General features: G+C 38.0%; 1 protein-coding gene across 1 annotated transcript in view; it reads right to left on the bottom strand.

Moving 5' to 3' along the window:
- Positions 1-19504, bottom strand: part of LOC145694826 (dynein beta chain, ciliary-like) — a 614922-nt gene that overhangs the window by 95713 nt on the left and 499705 nt on the right. Inside the window, exons 55-56 of the mRNA XM_081771484.1 lie at positions 17189-17342; positions 893-1035 (exon numbers count right to left, since the gene is read on the bottom strand). Coding sequence (XP_081627610.1) covers positions 893-1035; positions 17189-17342 — 297 coding nt within the window. The remainder of the gene's footprint in view (positions 1-892; positions 1036-17188; positions 17343-19504) is intronic.

Genomic DNA, 19504 nt, shown 5'->3' on the forward strand with positions numbered 1-19504 from the left:
AGAAAAAATAAGAAATCCCCAAGAAAGAAAAAAAACACAATACGAAATCAGCTTACGTTTAAGTGACATACGCATTAGTTCTTAAATACGTTCAGATGAAGTTTAACACCATTATTCCAATAAAAGAAAGTTTACGATTAATAATAGGTGTACCTGTACCTGGTGCACTCACGCAGGAATCCAGCGTGTCCAATACACCGTCTTAAAAAAGCTTCCTAACTCGACATCCATTTATGCACTTCTAAAATATACATGGCAGTATTTAACAATTACCTATCGTCTTTCCGGGTGCAGAATAATACAAATTCAATACTACCAGAACATGGGATTTTGTATTATTACAACCCCAAAACTTTTCCCCTAGCAAGAAAAAAATTCAAAATTCTTAGTGTGCCACTGAAAAATCTTAAAGGATACGATAACACACAAGCGGACACAATGGATAAGTGGTGACAGTGTGATGTAGTCGATCGGTCTGAGTCTCTCTGAAGAGTGTGGGCATATAAACTATTCCCGAAGCTTTTGTGTTCATGTCATTGTCATGCCGTATTAAGTAGAAACTTGATTTAAAAGTCAATGAAGAAAAATGTTGGAGCGACATTAAAAATTAAGTAGAGCGCTATCTTTGGGTAGGAGAGGTGCCTATTTCGATCGCATGCCATCTCGTTCCATAATCTTCTCATTTCACTAATTCTTTCATAAATGTTCATTTTTATGGATACCGGTACGTTTCATATAATGTTTTATTCAGGGTGAAACCAGTCGATTATATACTGTACTACGATACCAGTGGAACAAGTCAGCGCTGGACAAGGTATGAAATTCTTCCTGTGTGATATCTTTTTCTTTAACAACTTTGTTGTAATTAGAGTAATAAATACATTCTTCATACCTGGACTTGTGCTTTGATGGCATTTAATTTGTTGGTTGCATCTTGCAAGGCTTGATTGGCTTCCTCTAAGGCTTTTCGCTTAGGTGCTACAAAACAATACACGTCCCAGAACTTCATAATGTTAATACACCAGGAACACAAACCTGAAAGTACGGTAGAAAATGTTTATTTAACTTACTCATAATGCTTAAAAATATGCTTGAGTTAAAGAAGAAAAATATCATTGTAATTTTCACTGTATATCGAGTGGAAGACTATGGAACTTTGAACACTTTTTGATCTTAATCTAAATCTTATTAAGTTGGGTTATGATGCTTCTATCGATAATTTTCTCTCTCTCTCTACATATATGTATATATAGGTCAGGTAGTGTATATATACAGGGCCGGTTTTAGGGGTGTACCGAAGCACGTGCACCTCCCCTCCGTTGTGAATATACACTACCTAAAGTGAGAAGCTGGCAGTGAAAATAGCAATATTCTTCGAAAATTTCATGTTATGTTTCCGTTTCGGGCTTAAAACAAAGCAGAGTTTTGCAAATGCAATAGGGGACTAGGTTAGAAGAGAATGTGCGCTGTACAGTGGAGGTCCTCACTGGTATTGCTAACACCAAACAACACAATTTATATATTTGTGAAAATGCTTCTTCTACCAAGCCTCTTTCTTTCAAGAAATTGATAATTTTAGTCACAGTTTTGTTTAAAAAATCTGAATTGTAAACCAATATTAATTCACTCCGCAAATTTTAAATAAAAAAAATCTCCCGTAACTTGATTTAAGGGTAAAAAAACAAGCAATCAGGAAATCGATATTTGAAGTACTAAAATTTCTTTGAATACAACAGCTCAAGAAATTGCAACTCACTAAGATCTTGAAATCTCACCTCCATTTATCCAATCACAGTATCAATAATGTCATTGTAGAGACGCAAATATTTAATTTTTGGACCTCTTGAGTCATCTACTTTACGTCTTTTATTAGAATGTTTCTGTTGTCATCTAATTCTACTTTTCTATAAGTCTCTTCAAAATAGCTTCTTGCATTCTTAAGATGAGATACCGTCTCTTGTACTTTTTCGACGCAATATTTCACATCCAATGTTTTACTTGTGACTGAAAACTTTGAGTAGAAATGCAAAATCGAAATCTTTCAATGATAACACACACCCTTTAGCAATCATGAAAGCTTCGGTGTCCTAGTTATTTGGATCTTCTACAATGTCTTCAAAACACCGTAAGAGCTGTATTTGATTTTCATTCACTGCATTCACAATTCTGGAATTGTAATTGTATATTATATTGGTAACCGTTGGAAATCGCTAAGGTACTTCTGATTCAGCAAGCGCGTTACAGCGTTTCGATGAATGTGAAAAGAAATTTGGAATGCCACTCAATGTTTTAAAAAATATTTTACATTAACAGACTATGGAACAACGAGATTGACTCTATGAGCATAACAGTGTATGAAGAGTGCACTCGAACACCTTTTCACAAAAGATTGTAAACTGTTCAAATGTTCAGAAAACATGAAGCTCCATCATAGCCTAGTGCTACAAGCTTTTGCTTATTAAAGTGAGAGAGAACTTGGAAAACATGCTCACTTAGAGCAGTCGCAGTGCAATCACTACTAACATATGCCAAACAAATAAATATTTCATGAATATTGCCGTCTTTCACGTACCGAAGACGTTTGAAAGTTGAGAGAGCTTTGCAATGTCCGTAGTTTTGTCCAACGTTATCGCTGTAAAAATTGTATTGTTCATTTCTGACTTAATTTTACCCAGAATTACGTCACCAGCACATTTTATAATATAATTCTGAATCCTGTTTAATGTTCCTTTAAACACTTATGTGCTGTGAAGATATGTCAATTTAGGGTCGTACTTAGAAAGTAACTGAATTACTTCAATATAGTTTACCTAATTGACAGACTCTTTCTCTTCGTGCCCGAAAGTTTCCAATTTAGTTATTGTGGACAGGTGTGAATAACACTTTTGGTGGCGCAACTTGGCTTTGTGAAAATTGTTCATGCTACAAAGACCATCATTATGCCACACGTCCTTTTCTGTGGAACAGAATACAAGGCCAGCAACTGTTTGCTTCTTGACTCACTACTCACATGCAGTTAACTATTCTGAAGAAGCAAAATAATTCGTTTTGATATTACGTATATAATCTTTCATTTTTGTCTAAATAGAAATGCTTGGAGTTGATCTACCATTGGTTATTTGTTGCTTTTTTTGAAAACTAAGGAATTCAAATGATATCATGAATAATTAAGTAGTCCAGAATATAACACTGTAACGGCCCCTGTCCCCTGTACCAATGGAAGTAATACCACTGCTTGCGCCATCGCTTTGCTGTAAGGGACTCGATTTCTCAGACGAGTCCCCTTCCATACTTTACTCTTCGAGCCACTTTCAAAATATGTTGATAATCTTAAAAGTTCACACTTCACTAGATCTCTTATAGTATCAAGATTAATAATGTAACTTTAACTGCGTTAAAACTATTAACTGTAAAAAGCAAACGAGCATTGAATTCGCTTACGACAGAACGCCCGAGGTTAGAGCTTAGACAACATGATATGCGGACTAGCTGGCTGGACCCTGTTCCCCTTCCCGAGAAAAGCCGATTGAAACCAGACCGTTTCCGATGTCTACTTCGCTGTTGCACCCAGCACACGGGCGCTGACTAAAGTTGTGTCAGAATAATTGAAACAGTGTTATTTTACGAAAATTGAGAAATACAAACATTGTTTTTGTTTTCCTTGGTATATATATATTACAAAAAAATTAATTAAATGCCAGGGGACTAGCCTAGTCCCCTAGTCTCCTTGACGGCACGCCGCTGAGTTTAAGTCAATTCCTCATACCACAGATACCTAAAGGCATTTTAAAAATGTAAATGTAAATTTGATTCAAGTGTACTGGTAGTTATTGGTACACGCCCCTCAGAAAATTCTGGGTCCGCCCCTATATATATATAGGGTGATTCCGTTAGTCCGTACCAGGCCTTTAAATCGAAAATGGTCCGAAATATGTACAAACTGAAAAACACGTATCCCATTAGTTGCAAAGGACAATAGAGCGAAGTAAAAAGTTTCATTCCAGGGTCCCCCGCAGCGTCCTAGATGGGGTCCAACTCAAAATTGTCAAATGGAAAGAGGGGTCAAGTGGTATATCACTTCAAAGCTCTTGTAAAAAGAAAGAAGCTACAACAAGTCCCGATTCTCTACGATCACCCTATGCAACATGACGGCGCGTCAAAATGTCATCAAAAGTTGCATTGAAAACAATATGGCTACCCCTATAAATCTGAAACGGACAGCCAGACGTAAAAACTGAAAAACAAGTGTCTCATTATTTCACAAGTACAACATATCACGGTAACCATTTTTAGATATCCAGGCAGGGTCCACCTCCAAATTAGCAGTTGTTTGATTGTGCTGGAGGGAAGACCCTGAACATTTTGAACAGCTATATTTCCTTGGTAACATACGTTTCCCGGGTACAATACTACAGAGACTGTTCAGTCCTCTTTCATGACACTACTGAAAAGTGTTGTCTTGTCTCGTCTCGTAGTCAACACTGGTAACATACACAGTATGGAAATGGAAGCGTTCTGGTGGACAGGTAAGCATATTATATTGAAACGTCTAACCTTGTTCTAAGAATTAGCTGCTAGCACCTGGCACAAGGAGATATGATATGGGTGGCGTTTATGCTTCCACAGTATATGCAGTACACTTGACTAATTCCGCAATCCCCGACAATATCTCTTGAGGATGCATTAGGACGTACTTCGACAGCAGCCAAAACATCAATAACGACATCGTTATCATCTACAATTGAAGCATGTTTGTGACCCCCATATTGAGGAGGTATGCGCCCTGTTTGTTTCAGACGATTTGCTAACCGTCGAAGTACATTATGAGAAATTGATTGTCGCTGTGGGAACCTTGCGTAATAAATTCGGGCTGCAGCTCTGTAGTTTTGCTTACATTCCTTTAACACCATTAACATGTAAAATGCTTCCCCGTTCGTATATGGCATTGTTCCAATACAATGCTATCTTTAGCTGACACTGCACTAACACACGATATTAGGGTAGTACGTGCCACCTTCTATAATGAAATGGAAGCCTTCTGACACATACCTACACACACACACAACTCAGTTCGTAGCGTGTATTACTTTTGCACAGCACAAGTACTTCACTACAATTCGTACTAACGACCCTTCAGCAAAGCCTGCTCTACTTACTGTGGAACAAACTGTGTTCCAGGTTACTTCACGTTTGTGCCTTTCAATTCAAGGTTGCGACTGTTTCTCTCGAAAGGCGTATGTTTTGTACAACAAATAAACCAGCAAACAGCACAATCCAGTTGCAGTAATCGTTATCAAAGATGTGTATGTTTATTCATTTCGGTATTTCATTTGAAGTTATACGTTTCACGACATTCATGTCTCATGAATTTCACTTTTACACGACGCATAGGGAAGAAAAGGGCAGGTAAGGACAGGGCTGGAACCTTGCGTCAATCCCATTATTCGCCTGTTGTTACTGAGGAACACTGAGCTTAAGATAGGTATACAGACGAACCAGGCTGTGATATCATTCAAACCTAGGTCGGGAATTGGGGGGAAAAATGAATTCTCGAACGGAAATAACACAATAACGTGGAGAGGGTTGCAACCTGACACTTGGGGATTGGCAAGATTTATACGTCATTGGATAGCACACGGCAAGTCCAGAATACAGATCTATTTATACCGCCGTTTTGAGTTCTGGGCTGAATGCGGGCCAATAGTGCATAACAACATGTCCCAGGGAAATGTTCCGTATAATTGGTGTACCCTGGAGATTTATGGTGTGCATCATGGAAACAAATCATCGCGTAGTGCACACAGCCGAAATATTTCGTCCCTTGCACTAGCCAGTCGGGGGGATACAGTGTTCAATTTCCTTGATCCCATAGTGTCGGAGGTCTGGGGGGGGGAGGGGCCACCCTAAGAAGCAACATCACAACTACCGACAAAGGGCTTTCAAACACACATCCTGTGCGGACACCAAGGTCAAGATCTGGGAAGAGCCCCAGACCTCTTACAAAACAGATGCAGGAAACATTGGTAGAGTATGCTTGCCTCGTTCCACATCTCGAAGAATTCTGTGCAAGCAAAATGAAAACTAGTTTTCTCCCGACCAACTAGTGTCATTGACTCAATATTTCGGCTGTGTGCACCACTCGCTGATGTGTTTTTATGATGAACACAACTCTCTAGGGCTACCGGGCAATGTCCAGCAATTTTACCGCCAATTCCACGGGCATATGTGCTTTTTCACATTCATTTCAATGCAACTTTTGATTACATTTTGACCCGCCGCCATGTTGCATAGGGTGATCGTAGAGAATTGGGACTTGTTGTAGCTTCTTTCTTTTTACAAGAGCTTTCAAGCGATATACCACTTGAACCCTCTTTCCATTTGACAATTTTGAGTTGGACCCCGTCTGGGACCCTGCGGGGGACCTTGGGACGAAACTTTTTACTTCGCTCTGTTGTCCTTTGCAACTAATGGGATACGTGTTTTTCAGTTTGTACATATCTCGGACCGTTTTCGATTTAAAGGCCTGGTACGGACTAACGGAATCACCCGATATATATAAGAATCACCCGGTACCTAAGTATATATTGCAAGATTACATTACAATAGATGGTCTTTATTATATGATCCTCCTCAATACTTGCTTCTTGCTTACATGAGTTAATTGTGGTTTTAAATCTTTCTTGAGGGCAGTATTGCTAGGAAGAAAATGTTTGATCCCTAGCTCACTGGATATACACTATGTGATCAAAAGTATCCGGACACCTGGCTGAAAATGACTTACAAGTTCGCGGCGCCCTCCATTGCTACAGCTGGAATTCAATATGGTGTTGGCCCACCCTTAGCCTTGATGATAGCTTCCACTCTCGCAGGCTTACTTTCAATCAGGTGCTGGAAGGTTTCTTGGGGAATGGCAGCCCATTCTTCACGGAGTGCTGAACTGAGGAAAGGTATCGATGTAGGTCGGTGAGGCTTGGCACGAAGTCGGCGTTCCAAAACATTTCAAAGGTGTTCTATAGCATTCAAGTTAGGACTCCGTGCAGACCAGTCCATTACAGGGATGTCATGGTCGCGTAACCACTCAGCCACAGGCAGTGCAGTATGAACAGGTGCTCGATCGTGTTGAAAGATGCAATTGTCATCCCCGAATTGCTTTTCAACAGTGAGAAGCAAGAAGATGCTTAAAACATCAATGTAGGCCTGCGCTGTGAGAGTGCCACGCAAAACAACAAGGGGTGCAAGCCCCCTCCAAGAAAAACACAACAGACCATAACACCACCACCTCTGAATTTTACTGTTGGCACTACACACGCTGACAGATGACGTTCACCGAGCATTCGCCATACCCACACTCTGCCATCCGATCACCACATTGTATACCGTGATTCGTCACTCCACACAGCGTTATTCCACTGTCCAATCGTCCAATGTTTACGCTCCTTACACCAAGCGAGGCGTCGTTTGGCATTTACCTGCGTGATGTGTGGCTTATGAGCAGCCGCTCGACCATGAAATCCAAGTTTTGTCACCTCACGCCGAACTGTCATAGTACTTGGAGAGGATCCTGATGCAGTTTGGAATTCCTGTGTGATGGTCTGGATAGATGTCTGCTTATTACACTTTACGACCCTCTTCAACTGTCGGCTGTCTGTGTCAGTCAACAGACGAGGTCGTCCAGTATGCTTTTGTGCTGTACGTGTCCCTTCACGTGCCCACTTCACTATCACATCAGACACAGTAGACCTAGGGATGTTTAGGAGTGTGGAAATCTCGCGTACAGACTTTTAACACAAGTGACACCAAATCACCTGACCACGTTCGAAGTCCGTGAGTTCCGCGGAGCACCCAATTCTGCTTTCTCACGATGTCTAATGACTATTGAGGTCGCTGATAATGAGTACCTGGCACTAGGTGGCAGCACAATGCACCTAATATGAAAAAGGTATGTTTTTGGGGGTGTCCGGATACTTTTGATCGCATAGTGTAAGTCTCTGCCACTTTCAGGATAATTAAAAACTCAATTACATTCTATTATAAAAACCAATTTCTCTTCATTAATTCAGCGAAACCTTACAATGTCTACCTACAATTACAAAATTGTCGCCTGGTTAACTTTAGTTATCCCCTAGTTGACTTATTTATAAAGAACTTTACACCAATCAAGTCATGAGAGTTGCCACTCATCAAGCACTGCTCATAATACAGAGCTTCCCAACTTGGTTGTCAAACGGTAGCATCAGAATTTTTTAAATTATAAATTCAGAATATTAAACAGATGAGTAACTCTTGGTGGAATATACCTAAGTTCCTTCTTTTCGTTCAGCGTATTAGCTGCGTGATCTAGATGCTAGGTTCTACAATCTTCTGCGAATAATATTCAATGATCTAACTAGATGTCTCTCCAGAGGTGTGGCCAGCAGTTTTATGTAAGAGGGGCCCGTCGTTTTTTAGGGGAGGGCAGCTACAATGTACAAAGCCAAAGAAATTGTGTTGCAGCTAGTGCTCTTGAGGCCTGGAAAAAAACGGAAAATTTTAGTTTCCTTCCGGAAAACTAAAAAGCTGGTTTTTAGCTTCTTCTTCTTCTTCTTCTTCTTCTTCTTCTTCTTCTTATTATTATTATTATTATTATTATTATTATTATTATTATTATTATTATTATTATTCGTTTTTTCTCCATAAATTATATTCCAGGTAGTTTTTATTATGTTTAACCAATAACTACTGTCCCCGCCAAACGTTATACCTTTCTGCATAACTATTTTAGTTATGCCCTGGCATCTTCATAAGACTGATTTTCTTTGAAATTTCACTTAATTTCTTTAAAATTTCCTGACAAAAATATTTATTTATTATTCGTGACTAAAAAAAAGAAACATAATTTTATTAAAAGCTATATCTCATTTACTGTTTTAGGGGCACTCCACATATTTCGTAACGCTATTTTTGATCAATTTTTACTCCCTTCTCCTCCTTGTCACACTTCGTAACGCTAGGCCGAACCTCTTCAATTTTGTTACATAACACTTTTTAATTTTTGTTTTTTCACCAATTTTGATTATTTTGGGGGTTATTACAATAAAAAAACTATTTTTAATGGTAGAACTTTTTATTACATAATGCTTATATTATTGTGAATATATTTGTAGCGTTTTTCGCCAACAAATCAAAGTGTATTAAAAAAATTGGTAGACCCGTAATATTATTTTAACCCCATAAGGTTATTTAATTAACCAATCCTAATTCTTCAAAACTACTGCAGTTTCCCTAAGGAAATCGAACCCATCATTTTAGGTCACTGGTGATTGGCAAGGAGAAAGTACTGCGGAAGATGCAGTTAAAACAGGATCTAAAGAAATAACACGGACTTCTTCATCCGAGATCCAGGATGCTTCGTGCATTTGAAGTTCGCCAGTGTCAACGACGCAAAGTTCTGTTCCTCGTGAACCACAGATTAGAAGTGGCTGCACACATGAAGGAGCAGGGACAACACGTTTGTGACAATTTTTCAAGCATCTTCTTTGGACTTTGGACTTCAGTTTACCACTTTACAAATTCTTCTTGTCCTAAAACAGTGAGAGAATGCGAATAAATTCGATTTCTTCAGAAATATTCAAATCCGAAAATTGAAAAAAATAGTACGATATTAATATCTGACGAATTATAATATCTTTCGGTTTTAAATATCTTTTGGTCTGCAAATCGTGGATCGTTCCGTCGCGGAAAATATTATTTCACGAAAAAGAGTTTCTTCTGTTTCACATGCGAAACCTCTGAGAAGAAAAGAGTGGGTAACGATTCCAATCAAAAGTTTTAAATAATATTCTCAAAAATAGCAATACGAGTGGGAACGCGAAGGAATTTTAAACCGGTGGTTACTATCACTAACAACTAACTCCAGAAAAGTGTGTGTCGTAAATGCAATGCTGCCATAGCCACAAAACGGAGTTTTATTGTATTGCAATACACACAGAGTTCCTCACCAGTCATGCTGGTGTCTAGTGCATCTTGGAATCCCTACCGTATGATTCGATTTATATAGGCTATATTTCAGAACTTTCCAAAATAATGGACAAATCTATCTAACTATTTATATATCTCTATCTATCTATCTATCTATCTATCTATCTATCTATCTATCTATCTATCTATCTATCTATCTATCTATCTATGTATATATATATATATATATATATATATATATATATATATATATATATATATATATATATATATATATATAATGAAAGTGACTACATTTGTAAGTTAACTCTTAAACCACCCGACCGATCACGATCAAATTTTCAACATAGATGAGTTTCGGGCCTGGGATGGATTTTATCGCTTCAGTTTGAAGAGAAGGGGAAGATATGTAAAAATGATCGAAAATAACCAATATTAATGTCGAATCCATAGTTTTCGGGGTGGCTGATATGAACAATGACACTTCCGATGCCATTTAAATCCAAATTTTAGTGCCCATTAGTACTCCTAAGCGGGATGGTGACGTAAAAATAATTGAAAATTACCGATTAATTGGAATCCAAATTGAAAAACCGAATAACGTTGTTTTCACCAAATTTTCCATCTGATATAAATATGTTTTTTTATACATTAGTTACAGCATACATAAAAGGTAATGCAGGCCTACTTACAAATCAGTTTAGTACCATTGTTGTATGGTAGTATTTATAGTACATTGTTAAAACATTTATTTTCAAACTGTCAAATAGAAATCACAGTAAAATGTGTAATCTGCTGTGAAAAGAAAAAGTATACCATACTATTTTCCGATCGGCGTAAGGAAGAGATACCATACTATTTTTCGATTGGTATGGTAAAATAGTATTTTTCCATACTATTTTACAGTAAATTATTAATTATATGTAAACTTTCTTATTTTTAACTGACTGAAACGAGGTAATCTTACGATGAAGTTTTAAAAGTTGGTCATTTGGGGGACCAGGGCCTGACCCCGATGCCCCCCCCTTGGCTACACCCCTATGTCTCTCTTCTTGATACTGTATATTGGCACTATCTATTTGTTTAACTCCTCGAGTCCTGCGAACAAACCAAAATAATATCCCTCTTCATACAGAAGTCCACTTACCATTTAGAGGGCGAATACTTGGATGCATTGTTTCTTTCAGAAAAAAAAATGTTTTAGGAGGGCACACTTAGTATTTGGAGGGGCACATATTGTTTTCACATGGTACTATTCTATTTATTATTATATTATAGACGTAGACGTATTATTTCAGTCTCCTCCGGGGGCCACTTCCAGAGCTTCCGGGGAGGAAGTGTCCCCCCAAAAACATGTCTGGAAGAAATACTGCTTGAATGTATGTATGAACTCAAGGCTAAAATGTTGCAATTATTTCAGCGAGAGGAAAAAACGGATTTACTGATGTGTTAAAAGACGAACTCTGGTGCACAACGCTAGCTTTCCTTTCTTTTGCACTCTCCAGCACTTGTGAATTTTAATGTATTGAAATGGAAACCTGGCAGACCTAGAGAACAATCACAATTTAAAACTTCAGTACCAAGATTAAAATTTTTTGATATTATTATGAATTTGTAAACGCAAGATTTTCAATCTGTGAAAAAAGTTTTTTTTTTTTGTGTGTGTGTGTGTGTGTGTGTGTGTGTATTATACTTGGGAAATTTTCCATGGAAAATTAAGGTTTGTTTCAACGAATCTGTGTTTAATATCAGTAACTGGGTGTTGTACAAAGTTGATCCATTTGGAGTTTAGCGTCCCGTTCAGCAACGAGGTTATATAAGACGCGGACCTTAAGCTTAATATGGGATTCGAATCACGTGAGCTCCCACAGAGAAATCGAACCCGGACTCCCGCGTCAACGTCGCGTACGCTAACCATATAGCCACATAGGAGTTGTGTAAAATAGAGGGAGTCGCCATAGGGGAAGGGTTAGAAAGACAAGGCAAGCGATTCATAACACCACTCACAATAGATAATAAAATATTACATCTTCTATAGATATTTGAATGGTGACTGATTATGGTAATAAAAGACTATTAATTCGTTATATCATTTCGGTTCCATCACGCAGCAAGCTTGATTGAATTAGGAGTTAAATTGAAACCTCTTCAGATGCCCTATTAGTCTTCAAGTGAAAATTAAGAGAAAATAAACGATTTGAAAAATATTTTTACAGCATTCACTTTTTTGCTTCTAATTGGTTAGCGGATTGATTGAGCTGTTTAATGGGGAAGTCAATGTCAAGTCTGTTTTTCCCTATCAATGATTGATCGATTGATTGATTGACTAGTGTTCAATGGAGGCATCACCGCGAGGCTATTTGTCTTCGTCACAGAAAGTCCAATAGTAAACACATGCTTCTCAAAGTAGAACTCTCAAAATAAAGTTCATTTGGCGCTTTCAGTGCTCAAAGGGATCGAGTCCATTTTTTGTCATTTTGGACCTACTTCATATTTAATATCTCTATGTGATGCTTAAAAGGACCATACCCAGACATTGTAAATAACTCTTTAATTTAGGAACTAGTATTAAGTTTTCCTAATATTTAATCATATCGTACAAATCTCTCTTCTCTTATATCTCTTTCTCTCACAACTTTTGATAATTGGACTTGATTCCGTTGTACTCTGAACGCCCCATATCTAACATAAAAACGACAAAATACTAGAATTACACAAAACCAACAGAATACATAACAGAATAGAGAACACAGACAGAAAAATGTAATAATAAAACAAAAATGTGAATGCTCAAAATAAAAACGTCAAAGAACGTTATCTATTTCAGTCTCACGAGTGAAAGTGAACACTGTCACTGAATATCGCAAGAGAATGTGTCGAATACGAGAATGTGTCGACTATCAGTGGAACAACATAGTTTTCACAATATGGAAGATTCATGTAACGCACTAATTAGGAACGTGTGAGATGAAAGGTCCGATACGCAAGCGCGGGAAGAACACCTACAGCGAGCTCATCAGGAGTGTGATACTGACTGAGCTTTCGAAATGATTGCCACGCCTTAAGTTAGAAGGTAGAATGTAGTTTTGCGTGTCAAGATGGAGACCAGCAGAGAAATGATCACTCCTACAGAAAGGATGTACAATCACCCACATTAAGTATTTGGACCCCAAGTAATGGAACTATAACAGTCAGGGGTCCAGGTACTTATGTGAGTGACTGTACACCTAGGCTGCATGTTAATGAGCCAGCGAGGACCACAGTGTACAGAATAAGGCCAATACATGAGTATATGCTTGGCCCACTGGAGAAGTGACTAGGACTTGCTATCGTTTAGATCAAGCATGCTACTTTCCTCAACAAAGTGAACTTCATTGATTGATAGGTTAAAGTTTAATGTGGACAACAAGAGCGAGACTACTTGTTATCGTCACGATAAGGACAATGCCCGACACAAACTGCACATTAAAAATTCACAATAAAACTTCTAAGAAAACTGTAAATCAAACAAAAGATCAACAAATTAGGAGAACAGACCAATACGTAATAAAAATTGAAACATAAGTCGTGAAAAGGATACAGAAATAAATAACGAAATGTAAAGCATATAACAAGAAAATTACTTAAAATAACGCTGACAGAAACACATAATAGAAAGGAATCTAACGTGTTAGTTTCCTCAAAGCACGTCAACCATTCCAATTCATAGTCGGCCAGGAATCCCGAAAACCTGGCCAAAATAGGAAATAGTGTCTTAATTTTTATGAAGCTTGGTATATATAAGTTTACAAGGTCGCTGAGTACGAATTTAATTCCAAAAGGCGAAATTCAAAATGGCGGATCCATATGGCGGACACAAATGGCAAAAATATGCATATATGTGTAATATGTGTATAGATATCTCAGAACAATCGGATGTGAAAACAGCAATAAATGAAATCATATTTGTCATACATTATTAAGTCTCGAAAGATCGCAAACTATCGCAGTGGTCATGAGCGATGATGCACTGACTATAAGCAAGAATCTTAATAACTGATTCTGGCATGTAGAACCAAGGGTAATTTCCAAATATACAGTTCCTGGATACCATTTGCCCACTCTTCGAATCTGTCTGCGACGATGTCCAGCTCTGAGGATAATGCCTGTAAGAACACAAAGCACTTCTCGTTGAGTTTCGTGTGGAGGCCTGTTATTGTGGCTACCGTTTCTGTATTCTGAAAAAAACTTCTTGCCGTGTTGCCTTCATTTGATGTTCCGCTGCCGCCCGGCCTTGGCTCATCAACAATCGGACCTAACTCGGCTTTCAATTTCTTTTGGATGTCTTTTTTCCTTTTCTTCACGGCTGATTGATCTTTCCGGACTTAGGCCTACTATTTCTTTATGTCTAGTTTATCGTTTATATGAAACATCCACTCCATGAACATAATCCATGCATGTAATGTAGAAAGACTAAATCTGAATGATTCGGAATTTTCAGGCTTGCTGATGGAGGTCTTCTTGTAACTGTCCATATCTTTCTTTATGTCTAGTTTATGGTTTATATGAAATATCCACTCCATGAACATAATCCATGCATGTAATGTAGAAAGACTAAATCTGAATGATTCGGAATTTTCAGGCTTGCTGATGGAGGTCTTCTTGTAACTGTCCATATCTTTCTTTATGTCTATTTATGGTTTATATGAAATATCCACTCCATGAACATAATCCATGCATGTAATGTAGAAAGACTAAATATGAAGGACTCGGAATTTTCAGGCTTGCTGATGGAGGTCTTGTAACTGTCCATATCTTAGGTTTTGTGACGCATACATAACAGGTTTATTCAGACTTTGTATGCGTGATAGCGTTGCCGACATCCCGCTTTGTAGGCGTTCAACGAACACCTTACTTGGTGTTAAGGCTAATATTTGTTTCTTGTACTCGCTGCACCTGTTCTCATGCCAGGTCTTCAGTTACTTTCTTGAATTGGAGCCGAACTGGGCTGCAGAATCTTGATGATAGGTGGGGACTCTGCCACACCAGAACTCTTAAACCTTTCTTCTCAAAGTACAGCTGCAACGGCACACATGAAATGAAGAAAATGTCTGCATCCCGCTACCTGACTGCTTGCATTGGGCCTGGCCACTAGACCCAACACAGCCCTACTTGCTGAACAACGTTAGACACATACGGTACTTACATGACATGCTCTCCACCTGGCTCTTGAACCTACAAAGGCCTTTTCATAGTGTGATCTAGTAGACTCTGAAGTGGTACTTCCGACAACCACTCACTCACTTGTATGCCCTCTGGGTAGCACTTTTTCTACCCGTCCCGTACTTGATTATAAGCAGGACACATATCATGCCCCAGTTTCTTCGCTTCACTCCTAAGAAGTTGGTACTAATGTTGTTAGATTCGTTTCCAAAAACACCGCCGGAGCCTTATATGAATCGTACGACGTTGCAGCGTGTCTTTCGGATTGTGTTGAAGACTTCTTAATCTTTGTCGCTGAAGTTGGATTTGCCTCGATTTCTTGTAGTGACTTTGAATTGTCAAGTTCTCTTTGCTCTCTATACTTCATCATGGCTGCCTAAGCAAGAGTGGTTCAACTCTCGGCTGACTGAATTGCCTCACTTTTTCTCCTCTTTGATCTTTCACTACTTTCTGCAAAGTCTGCCCGTGGACGTTCGCATTTCACAGACGTCGATGGCTGTGATTTACTTTCACTCACTAGTCAGATTAACATCGTTATCCAGCTAGTCCACATACATTTCTTCTACTTAACTGTACTCATTTGTCGAGCTTCTGGAACATATGACAGCAAAAGGCGACTAATGCATTTTGGTCAGCACCACATGACATCTCTTCACCTGATATTTCATCTTCCACGAAGCACAGGAGCTGCTGCTTTTCGGCTCTCTGCTCACTTCTGCAGTCTTCAGAAACTCAAATATTTTTCTAGTCATTTTATATGATATTGCTCTGAAGAAAGAGCAAAACTGCTATTAATATGGTGTATTTTGATTAGAAAATTTTACATTCCATCCACAATAAATATGCAATCTACAATCTAAACGGGCAAAACTGGTTCTGTTCCAAAAACATAGATAATTCAAGTACCACATTAGCACAAAATCCCGTCTTGTATCCGCTTTTTGAGGATTAAAAACCTACGAAACCATAAAAATGTGTTTTTCTTCGTGATTTAGAACCTACTTCTCCATAAACATTCATAGAAATGATAAATTACATATAATATCATAACTAGATGCTTATCGTTGAATTATAGCGTACACAGATGGAGTGAATAATAGGTGCCCACTCGTAGATATAATGCTAATATCCGTAAAATTATCGCAAACTCAACCTTCTCTAACAGAAAATACACATGAATACAGAACATTTACAAAGTTCTGTATTGGTTTTCACTCCTGACCCAAACAGTGGACATATGTTAGTAACCCTCGTAACATTATACGATTGGGACATTCCTGTATCATATGCGTTAGGTGATTGACTCTTCCATGAACTTTCATTTTTGGGGTTTTGGCCAGGTTTCCGGGGTTCCTGGCCCACTGTGATGAAAAAAGGTGAGAATGCGATCACTACCTCCAAAACCTGATGAACCCCGTCCGCTTCAGGTTCTAATTAACTACTTTGACCCCAAATACCAGACTTACAACTCCATCAGAACAAATATTTTAAATGTAGATTTACTCTTTCTTAGTGTTAGTATAATAAATATGACAATTGCCGTACCAAGATAGCCAGTTATACCACGTACTAAATAACCATACGCCTCAGAATGCTAAGAGCAAAAGTGGGTTCTTGGATAGAACTCGTGACTACGCAGGTACGTCACTGGTAGTAGCTAGTGCAAGCATCATGAGGTACGCTCGCACATCACTAGTACGGAAGAGGTTAACCCTTTAACTGCCACAATGTATTAACAAAAACTACATCCCTGGAGCCAAAACGTAATTTTGATTTTTCTAATTTTCTTTGGACCGATACTATGTACTGCATGTGTATAATCTTCGAAAACAAAAAAAGTGTGAGGCGCCGATAAGTGGCACGCGGCACAAATTTATAAAAGCAGTGAAGTATAGCGTTGATGCCCCATAGCGGTTAAAGGGTTAAGATCTGTAAGTAGTCGTCTGAATATTCTGAACATTCTGCAAGTGAACTTCATGTATCTACACAGATTTACTTAAACATTGAAAATGTATTTTCTTTCTTGTACCTGCCGCAGCAGCTGATTTACTTCTTATAAAATCTGCATTAAATTCCGGGTGATTAATATAAGGTTGAATTGCTTTGACGACATCCGGATGTATATTCTCTTTGTCATAGGTCTTCAAGCTGTTTAAGAACTGATCCACCTGCCCCATAAATACCTAAAAATAAAATAGCAGAAATAGAATATCATGAATTTGAATTTCATTTTAAGTTTTTCTAATTCAAAACTTGTTATTTAGTATAAAAATCTCAACTGTATTAATCTCATTTGACTTACAATTCGGTATATATCCAAATATGTATAAGGTAACCAATTTAATTATCTACGTATTACGCACTTTCAATCAAAATTACCGTTATTTATTTACATATTCTTCCACTTGATGGGCAGCTAGTCTGATATAGGGAAGATCATCCCGAGCATAATACTTTGAAGAAAATCTCTGCTTAGTCATTGACTCTGTTCATTATATTTATGCGCATTATTTTAACAGAAAAGGTTTCTTTATTTCAAAATTGAATGCCTGATTACGAGTTTAATTGAGATATCAGTACCAGAGCTATATGGGGCGTCACGAAGAGACCAATGGTAGAAACATGCAACTCATAAAGCGATAGTTAATATTAACGTAATTTCTAAAATAGAGAAAAAGAAATAAAATTTCTAAGAAGTATAAAATAAAACAAAATAATAAAAATGTAGTTAAATATTTATCAAATATAAAAATGATATCAGAGGACGTGAAAAAGTTGAAAGATTAAATAGCGAAATATATGGGTCGTAAAGAAAAGTTTCTCTATGTTGCCAAAAATGTATTACCTAAGCATCTAACGTATAGGCTTGACCGATTGGGGTTTAATAGGGACGTAAGCGTTTGTCCCCGTCACGATCAATATCACGATCATGATAAAAACAAATATGTCAAAATATAACAAAAAACACTGTTGCAAAAGAGAAATAAAAACTAAATGAAGAGAAAATAATAACTATATTAGAATAATAGAATATAACAATAACAATCAATAGGAAATATATATCAATAACAATAAATAATAATAAAGAAAATATATAACTATAAAATAATAAAAAAAACAATAAAACATTAGAAATCAATGTTTTAGGAGAACCTTTGCAATTGGGCCAACTACTGTCCATTCAGTATCCATCTCATTGTTTTCCACTATATACGATTTCAAGGAAAATGAAAGTGGCTTACGAACAGGTGTAGATTTTGGCCTTTTTGGGGAAAGAATCGTATAACTGAGTTGGCGTATATACTTTCTAAATTTTAGGCCAGCCATATAAAGTGGGCGGCGATGAGCTGCTATTCGCCGAAGACGACCACTAATAGAAACACATTAGTCTTTTGGGGTTCGCTAGGGGACGTGACTGGGGTTAGCATTTCTGGACTGGGGTTAGAATTTCTGGAAGGGATGCTTTCTTTCAAGCGACGCCTCGCATCAACAGCATAGATCTTTTCAATAACCATTAGCTCTCGGATATGTTTCTCACGTTAAAATGCTGGATGTCTCGAAATCAAGCAGAATACTCTCCCTTGCAGTTGACACAAAAATACTAGGGTCGCTGTATAGGGCTCCATACTATGACTACTCTGGCCACAATTCGTACAAAGAGCAGCACTAGCATTACATGGTGTGCTGGTGTTCCCGAAGGGTTGACATTTGACCCAACGCAGGGGACTGGTTATATAAGGAGGGACCTTAAGTTGAAATAAGCAGCCCTCATCTAGTCCGGAAGTGTAGGCAAACTGGTAGTAGGAATTAGTGACAGTTGTAATGAGTTCATCTGACTTCTTAGTTTTGATGCGAGTTACTTCTACGACATGTTGGTCAGCCAGCTCCAATTTAATTTTCTGCTCGGTTGCGTTTAGGAGATCCGAACATTATATTACATAGCGAGAGACATTCAGTAGACGATGGGGTTCTACATACACGTTAAATGGTCCAATGGTGGTCAATTTAAGTAGCTTTTCTGTTTGCTTCTCGTCGACTGTTTCCACCAACAAGGGGCTATTCCGTAATTTCTTGATATCTCTAACCTGTCTGCGTTATAATCAGTAATAACTTTATTAATCAGGAAAGAGGATAAGCCCTTAACAGCACTCGGACAATTTGCTTCAGCATTAGCACTATTAGTATCTTTAATTACAAGATATCAGACGAAGGTAGACTATTACGATATTTGTCTTTTCCACACTATTTGCAACTTTATAGCTTGCCTCGTTTTCGTTTGGTTAGGGGTTTTTGCGAAGAGTGAGTCCGAACCCGAGTTTATATTTTTAGTACCCATAAAAAGTTG

Source organism: Thermobia domestica, chromosome 9 (assembly GCF_964235325.1).
Source record: "Thermobia domestica chromosome 9, izTheDome1.hap1.1, whole genome shotgun sequence".
NCBI lineage: Eukaryota > Metazoa > Arthropoda > Insecta > Zygentoma > Lepismatidae > Thermobia > Thermobia domestica.